Below are 8546 nucleotides of genomic sequence, written 5' to 3'. Positions count from 1 at the left end.
TTTCACCGTGTTAACAAGGATGGTCTCGATCTCCTGACCTCATGATCTGCCCGTCTCGGCCTCCCAAAGTGCTGGGATTACAGGCTTGAGCCACCGTGCCCGGCCCAGTTCTTCCTTTTCACGAAGCCCTGGAAGTCTAGAGACGCCGGGGCTGCCTGAGACCCCACACTAATCAAGCTCATGTCTGTCCTCTCACCTCCGACCTGAGGGAGCTGGAGACACAACACAGTGCCTCGGTTTTCAGTAAATCAATGAAAAACATTTCCTGAAACAATACAGTCAGCTGTCACTACTAATCACCAACAAGACTCACAATTTTGGATGTGGTTTTTAAAATACTTAAGTCTGCTAACTTTAGCCTCTAAGCATGAACAGTTGTTGGGAGTTATAACATTTTGGATAACAAAGACTAAAAACCCTCTGAAATTGTTTTAATGTACCTTTTAAATCTTCAGGAACTTGTCATGAAAATTTATAATATGAACTATGAAAGGGATCATGTTACCTTACTGATGAGTCATTATCTTCTTGTAACTATCAGAATAATTAGATTTATGGAAAACTATAATAAAAAACATAAAAGCTACCTGTTTCCATTTTCTGCCTGGACAGCCAACGAATGAACAAAGTAAGGAACTGAAGATTCTTGGACATGTGAATGGACCTGAATAGTCCGATGCAGTGTGGTCCTCGTTTCCCAATATGCAGGGGTCACTGCAGACCCTACATGTCACCAGAAAACATGAAAACACTCTCAATGTTTTACCTAAAATGGAAAAGCAGCTTTCAGTGACATGAGCTTTATAAAATAAAACATTCATAAAGCAAGTTTCTATTTTTAATTTTTTTGCTTTGATAAATCAATTGCTTCACAAAAATCCTTTTTAAAGACAACAATCCAAGAAAACATATTGTTACAGTATTCACATTTCAAAGATTGTCAGTTTCAAAGACCGAACATAACTAGAATGAAAGAAGATTGCTGACTTCTTTCTGTCTCTGAGTGCCAGGAATGGGCTTTCGCAGGGAACAGAACCCCAACTGGGCACCCTGCTTCCTCACGCAGGCAGGAGACGGATCACTCTCAGGTCACACAGACACAACTCCCGGAGCCCTTAGCCGTGAGGGTTTCCTTTGCCTACTGGATAAACACTTCCACTCATCTTACTATCTGGAATCACAGTGCAAAGGCCAAGCTAGTCCCTCAGCAGGAGCGTGCAGGAACCCAGCACAGCCAGCCCTGCCACTCCTGCTCAACAGGTGCAGGGCAGGAACAACAGCAACATGCTCAATTTGGGTCTCAAGACATTCAAAGGGAGCCTTCATAGGGAAAAATTCAACAAGAATAAAACTGGGATCGAATCTGATCATTTAAAATGAAACCTTAAAGGGGTCACACGTTTACAGATTCTTTCCACTGTCCGAGGGCTGGGGAACAGGTGTTTTAAGGTGCCAACTGGGCAGTGATTTTACAAACTGAAACGGCTTGCCATGTAGAAGCTAGTTAAAAGCACCCAGTGGAGACAGGTTAAAGGAAACTCAGGCTGTGTCCATAAGCACCCTCCCTCTAAATGATCTTTATTCGATTCCTCTGAATTTAGTAAGAATTTAGGAAAGTTGAAAGTTTTCAGCTGGAGAGAACGCACACTGTACCATTCAGCATGGGTGTTTAACTCTGAGGCCAGAGCTTCCCAGTGCCACCGAGGTTCACGCAGTGCCCTCTTTATAGATGGGGTCTCACTGTGTTGCCCAAGATGGAGTGCAGTGGCTATTCACAGGTGCAAGCACAGTGCACTGCAGCCTCAAACTCCTGGCACATGCCACCCTCTGCCTCAGACTCCCGAGTAGCTGGAACGAGAGGCACGCTCTGCTGCGCTGGGCAAGGGCAGTGCTCTTAAATTCAATCCACTGCTCAGTGAATGTGATTTCTAGTGGGGGAAAGAAACAGTGACCTATACATGAGTCTACATTCTGTGAATGGCTTCCACTGATCTACACTAAAGAGCAGGCAGCCCAGGAGACGGAGGGTGGTGAGGGAAGGAGGAAGGGCCGGCTGGCTTTCATGGGTGCTTATTTTAAGAAGTCCAACAAAGTTGGAACTTAGGTGAAAATGATCTTGTAGCCTTGACTTAAAATATGAGAAAACAGTTCACAAATGAGGAATGTAATGGTGGCTTCCTTCTCGGCTGGGCACGGTGGCTCCCGCCTGTAATCCCAGCACTTCAGGAAGCTGAGGCAGGTGGATCACCTGAGGTCGGGAGTTTGAGACCAGCCTGACCAACATGGAGAAACCCATCTCTATTAAAAATACAAAATTAGCCGGGCGTGGTGGCGCATGTCTGTAATCCTAGCAACTAGGGAGGCTGAGGAAGGAGAATCATTTGAACCAGGGAGGTAGAGGTTGCAGTGAGCTGAGATCATACCATTGCACTCCAGCCTGGGCAACAAGAGCAAAACTCTGTCCCAAAAACAAAAACAAAAACAAAAAAACAATGTCATTCTCTCCCTAAAAGGGCTGATAATCAAGTCTTTCAGTTAAAGCTCCTGAAAGATTTTAAAATACATCTCTCTATGTTTCCCGCTGACTTCTAAGTTATCTAGAAGTACTCCCCTATGATTAACTTCAATTATTATATTCTTTTGGGAAAAATCAGTTCCAGAAAAAACGCTTCACTCGCTTAAAATGTCCCTTGGCTTACAACCAATCATTACTGTTGAATCTCAAGAATCAAAGACATTCCTGACCCTATAAACAAATGAACTTGGGCCATACCATTTCAGATGATATAAAGACATTCTGTATGAAACACTGTGGCCTGTTTTCTGAGAAAAAGCACCACTCCTAAGTAAACAAATGAAAACAAATCAAAACCGAAGAAAACAGAACCCAGCCCACTCTTTCAGTTCATCTTGTTACCAGGAAGCAGAAGTCCTACAGTTATTCCAAATCTCATACGGTCAAGTGAGCAGGAGGGCTCTGGAAAGTCAAAAGCAACAACGTACAACAAGAGAACACTGACACCAGGAGACCAGCCACAAATGCAAACGTGGGAGCCAACCCGTGGGGGCTGCTGCTGCGCCCTCGCCAGACCAACTCGCCGCTGGGACTCCAGGGATGTGGGCTAGTTAAGTAATAAAGTCTGAATATCTGCTGTTTGCCCTAGCTCTGAGCCAATGGGGTAGAGCACATTTTATATTAGTTTATAATAAACATTCTGTGCATAACATATTTTGAATTTAAAACTTCTAAAACAATACACAGCTAACATGGTAAAGCAACCATGCAACTGTGGTCAGATTTAAATTAGACTGGAGTATGTATGGTAAGAGCTCCTAACGGATCACTGGCTACCATTTCGCTTCACTTACCTGAAGTCCTATTTAGCAAATGCCTTTCGATACATGTTTAGATCAAGTGTAAAATGCAATCCAAGCATTACATATCAACAAAAATTTGCAGATATCAAAAATTTCATTAAATAGCTGTTTCTTGTAGTAAATGCTCATCACTACCCTGGGAGAGCAAAGAACCATGGAACAGTAGCTAACTTTGGGCAGGTTCATTAAATTTGGTCAATTCAGAACATTCCAAATTGAAATATTAATAGCAAGCATGTATTGTTTCTTTCTCTAGAAATTTTATCCTCAATATAGTCATCATCCAATTCATAACGAATTTATAAAAATAGCTTTTTTATCCAATAATTCCAGCAAGGTAAAAATAGGAGTTTCTTTTTATACATAGCAAATGAAACAGGCTCACTGAACATGAGGGGACTGAGGCTTGCTAAGCTTGCCATCCATCCACTCACGATGAAGCCACGCTCAGTCTAGGCGTGTGCCGTCGTCGCCGCACACTGGCAGTTTCGGGTGCAGCGGCTTCTTTCAAATCCATGGGCCACACAAATGAGCCAGCCCACTGAGATCTGCTGGAACCACAGAACTAAGTGAAAACTGCATCACGGTTTAGAAAATGGCAGCGCTATTTCTTAATCTAATTAGGGATTCAAGGTGGGGAGGGAGTGGTGTGTCATTCCTCACAATCTAGCGTTAAACCTTTAAAGAATTTCTTTAAAAATACACACACACACACATACACACTCTTGAAAGAAGTCGCTGCACCGGCAAAGACGCGCTTTAAGCTTACTATGAAATACAAAAGTGCACTCTTCTATATCTACATATAAAACATATTAGAAATAAAACTGTAAAATGTTTGCTGTGCAAACTCTAAAAAGTCAGGTGCGTCTGCGCCTGCCCCTACTGTAGGGAGTCACTGTTCTCCAAGACAAGCCCGCTGATGTGGGCAGGGGCCAGGGCACCCGCGTCCTCCTCTGTGCTGTCCACAGACTCGTCCTCACTCTGCCCTGCCATCATGACCTGCTGCACCGCCAGGGTGGCCCCGTCCGAGGACAGAGACTGAAGGCTGTCCACGTTCATGTTCACGGGAGTGGTGATGGTGACAACAGCTCCTGCGGCAGGATGAAGGTGTGTCATTATTTAAATTAGTACTCACAGAAAAACACTTTATTACTCAGTTGGGTACTGTTTGCTTGTTTGACCTAAAGTTAAAAAAAAAAAACAAAAACCTATATATGTTTAGGGAATGTTCAACAGGGATTTAAGAAACTGTTTCTGGGCCGGGCGCAGTGGCTCATGCCTGTAATCCCAGCACTTTGGGAGGCCGAGGCAGGCGGATCACGAGGTCAGGAGATCGAGACCATCCTGGCTAACACGGTGAAACCCCATCTCTACTAAAAATACAAAAATGAACTGGGTGTGATGGAGGGCACCTGCAGTCCCAGCTACTCAGGAGGCTGAGGCAGGAGAATGGCGTGAACCCGGGAGGTGGAGCTCACAGCAAGCGGAGATCACACCACTGCACTCCAGCCTGGGCAACAGGGCAAGACGACTCCTCAAAAAAAAAAAAAAAACCACCAAAAAAGAAACTCCTTCTGAAATCAGCCTCAGGCCACGCTTAGCTAATAAGGCCTTGGCCTAAGAACAACCTCAGTGGAGATCAGGACTATACAGAACACAGATTCATGGAGCAAAAAGTACTGTAGTAACAAAAAAACCCAAAAACACAAAAGAAAGACACAAGAACAATATAGTGGAGAAAAAAAGGAAAAAGGAGAATACAGAAAGAGGAAGATTCGTGTGAAAGAAGAGAAACCTTGTCACATGCCCGTGCCTGTTGTAAAACCTAACAGCAGAAGATGGAAACAGCCCAAATATCCACGAGCAAGGCCCAAATTAAAAACACTCAACAATGGAAAGGACAGGCACAGTGGCTCACAACTGTAATCCCAGCACTGTGGGAGGCCAAGGAGGGAGGATCCCTTGAGCCCAGGAGTTCCAGACCAGCCGGCCTGGACAACATAGGCAGACCCTATCTCTACAAAAAATTTAAAAATTAGCTGGGCATGGTGGTGCATGCCTGTAGTCCTAGCTACTCAGGAGGCTGAGGCGGGAGGATCACTTGAGCCCAGGAGGTTCAGGCTGCAGTGAACCAAGCTTGCCCCACTGCACTCCAACCTGGGTGACAGAGCAAGACCCTGTCTCAAAAACATAAAATAAAACAAAATTGAACAATGGAATGCTATGGTGCTACTAAACAATACAGTGGACCAACATTTACTCATCTGTAAAACTCTGCGAGATGTATAAATCAGTAATGAAAGAAAGTAGAGACAGTGTTATGTGATATGCTAACATCTGGGTAAAATTTTAAGAGGCCGAGGAGCAGTTTCTCACGCCTGTAATCCCAGCACTTTGGGAGGCCAAGGTGGGCAGATCATGAGGTCAGGAGTTTGAGACCAGCCTCGCCAATATGGTGAAACCCTGTCTCTACGAAAAATACAAAAATTAGCTGGGTGTAGTGGTGTGTGCCTGTAGTCCCAGCTACTCGGGAGGCTGAGGCAGGAGAATTGCTTGAACCCAGGAAGCGGAAGGTGCAGTGAGCTGAGATTGCACCACTGCACTCCAGCCTGGCGACAGACAGAAACTCTGTCCAAAAAAAAAAAAAAATTTAAAAGAGATACACTTTCATTCATTCATGTCTGTGCATACAATATCATATCGTGTATGCACTGGAGCTTGTACAGGAAACTGGTAACAGTGGTTGTCCCTGGAGAAGTAGAAGCCAGGATGGAAGAGAGATTTACTTTTCACTGAATGTTCTTTGAATGTCTTTCCTCAATAGATAGGTATTCCCTTTTCTGACAGAGGGAGACAGAGAAAGAGGGAGAAACAGAATAACTTTCTAGCTGTACATTCTTTAAAGAGAAGACCACCACACATCCAAACCTAAAGAATGCAGTCACAGCAGTACTTGAGGACGCTCTGGTTTAAATGCACATAACACAACTCAAGAAAGGCTAAATGGAGACAAAATAAGTGTGATTCACAGCCCATCCTAACCCGGGGGCCAGCACCCCCCGCGCAAAGTCACCTGCGCATTCAGGGGAGAACCCATCAGCACCTGCCACAGGGAACTGACTTGAGGTCGCAGGAAGAACCGTCTGAAAAGACCACAGAGAACAGAGCCCAGCACTCACACAGGTAGCCTGGAAAACTCATTGTCTTCAGGCACTGGATGGAGAACTCAGGAAGGTCTGGCCTCAGCTGGGATAATCTGCCCTAGCCTGAGCACTGCTGGGGACCACCCACAAGGATCACACTGCTCCCAAGTGACCTAACTGCACTTCAGAGCAAAGCTCAAGAAGACTTACGGGAATACAAAAACATCCGGCACCTCAAAAGGCCAAATTCCCAATGCCTGCCATCCAGTGAGATGACTAGGCATGAAAGAGGCAGGAAAACCTGTCATAAGGAGGAAAATCAATCAGCTGAAACTGACCCAGAGCTGACAGATGTTAGAATTCGCAGAGAAGGACATCAAAAGAGTGGCGGCAACTGTATTCTGTGTGTTCAAAACTTAAGTAGACTCATGACAGACAGGAAAGACTCAAACAGAACTTCTGGAGACATGAAAACTACAAGGTCTAAGATGAAAACCACACTGGATGGGATGAGCGTAAGATGAAGCCGTACAGAAGAAAAGATTAGTGCAGCAGAAGGAGAGTCACAGAAATCACCCAAAATTAAACACAGAGAATCTAACAAACTGGAAAGAACATCAGGAACTGTGTGAAACTTTTCACCACCTAATACACAGGCACTGAAGTCCCTAAAAAGGGCTGCAGGAGGAAGGTCAGAAAATATGGTTGAAGAAATAATGGCCCCAAACTTTCCTAACTGAATAAGGTTCTATCGCTGCCAGAAAAAAAAGAAGAGGAAATACTACCATTTACATATACTTAAAAACCCACGCACACAGGCCGGGCGCGGTGGCTCATGCCTGTAATCCCAGCACTTTGGGAGGCCAAGGCAGGCGGATCATGAGGTCAGGAGATCGAGACCATCCTGGCCAACATGGTGAAACCCCGCCTCTACTAAAATACAAAAAATTAGCCAGGCGTGGTGGTGGGCACCTATAGTCCCAGCTACTTGGGAGGCTGAGGTAGGAGAATGGCGGGAACCTGGTAGGCAGAGGTTGCAGTGAGCCGAGATCGTGCCACTGAACTCCAGCCTGGGCGACAGAGTGAGACTCCGTCTCAAAAAAAAAAAAAACACATGCACACAAAACCATCAAAAATATGAAGACCTCACGCGAACAGACAGATGCTTATAAAACACATCAGAATGACTGCCTGTGTCAGGGGATGGAGGGCAGAGGCCACAGGGAATAAGCAAAAAGAAGAGAAGGGCATGGAGGATGAAGAGAAAGAAGACACATGGTGAGAACAGGGTAAGTCCCTCCTCCGCACCTGGAGTCGGAGGGAAAAGGAGAGTAAACACAGAAGCAAAGGAGAAGATCCACTGTCTGTGACTGTGTCTTGGAGGCAGAATTAATGATTTCATATTTCTATCATGTGTTTTACATTCTCTACTACTAACTCTCACCGAGAGCTCCCATGCACCCAGAATGCAGCTTCCTCATGTTTTAGTTGCAGAGAAAGAGAACCACATGTACTTTTGTTCACCGCGTGACCTGAGGCTCACAGCTAACAGGCCCGATCCAGGCCTCTTATTCATAATCTCTACCCCACGGTCCACCATGTTTGGCCTTGGCCGGCCACCCATACCTTCTGACATGGTGAGCTCGCTCGGCGGTGGCTGTGCGACTCCTGATGCAATAGAGTCAGGCCAAAACCTCTGAACTGGCCGGTTCTGAGCTGTCTTTTTCTTTGTTTTGGGGGTCTCTGAACAACTTGAATCCAACATTGGCTGAAGAATTCGTCTTCTGGCATTGATGAACCTGGGGTCGACAAAGAGAAGCTTCCATGAAAACAGACTTTGTAAAGACCCTATACAGGATTAACAAATCCCAGCAAACACGCTGCTCTATGACCCACGCTACAAAGAATAACTCACGTTCTCCACTATAAGAACTACTTAAGAGGACTCAACACTATTCTAAATTATCTAAATGCCCAGAAACACAGAGCCTGTTGTTTTTTTTTTTTTTTTTTTTGAGACGG

General features: G+C 45.1%; 1 protein-coding gene across 3 annotated transcripts in view; it reads right to left on the bottom strand.

Moving 5' to 3' along the window:
- Positions 1–3131: 3131 nt before the first annotated feature.
- The window catches only part of PKNOX1 (PBX/knotted 1 homeobox 1), a 38919-nt gene continuing 33504 nt past the window's right edge, over positions 3132–8546 (bottom strand). For all 3 annotated transcript variants that reach the window (XM_011954105.1, XM_011954106.1, XM_011954107.1), the window contains 2 exons: positions 8151–8323; positions 3132–4472 (listed from right to left, as the gene is read on the bottom strand). In XM_011954105.1, coding sequence (XP_011809495.1) covers positions 4261–4472; positions 8151–8323 — 385 coding nt within the window. In that variant the 3' untranslated portion in view covers positions 3132–4260. The remainder of the gene's footprint in view (positions 4473–8150; positions 8324–8546) is intronic.

The sequence above is a fragment of the Colobus angolensis genome, unplaced genomic scaffold (genome assembly GCF_000951035.1).
Source record: "Colobus angolensis palliatus isolate OR3802 unplaced genomic scaffold, Cang.pa_1.0 Scaffold38, whole genome shotgun sequence".
NCBI classification, from domain to species: Eukaryota; Metazoa; Chordata; class Mammalia; order Primates; family Cercopithecidae; genus Colobus; species Colobus angolensis.
Note: the sequence above shows the minus strand (reverse complement) of the source record. Positions and strands in the feature narration are given on the sequence as shown.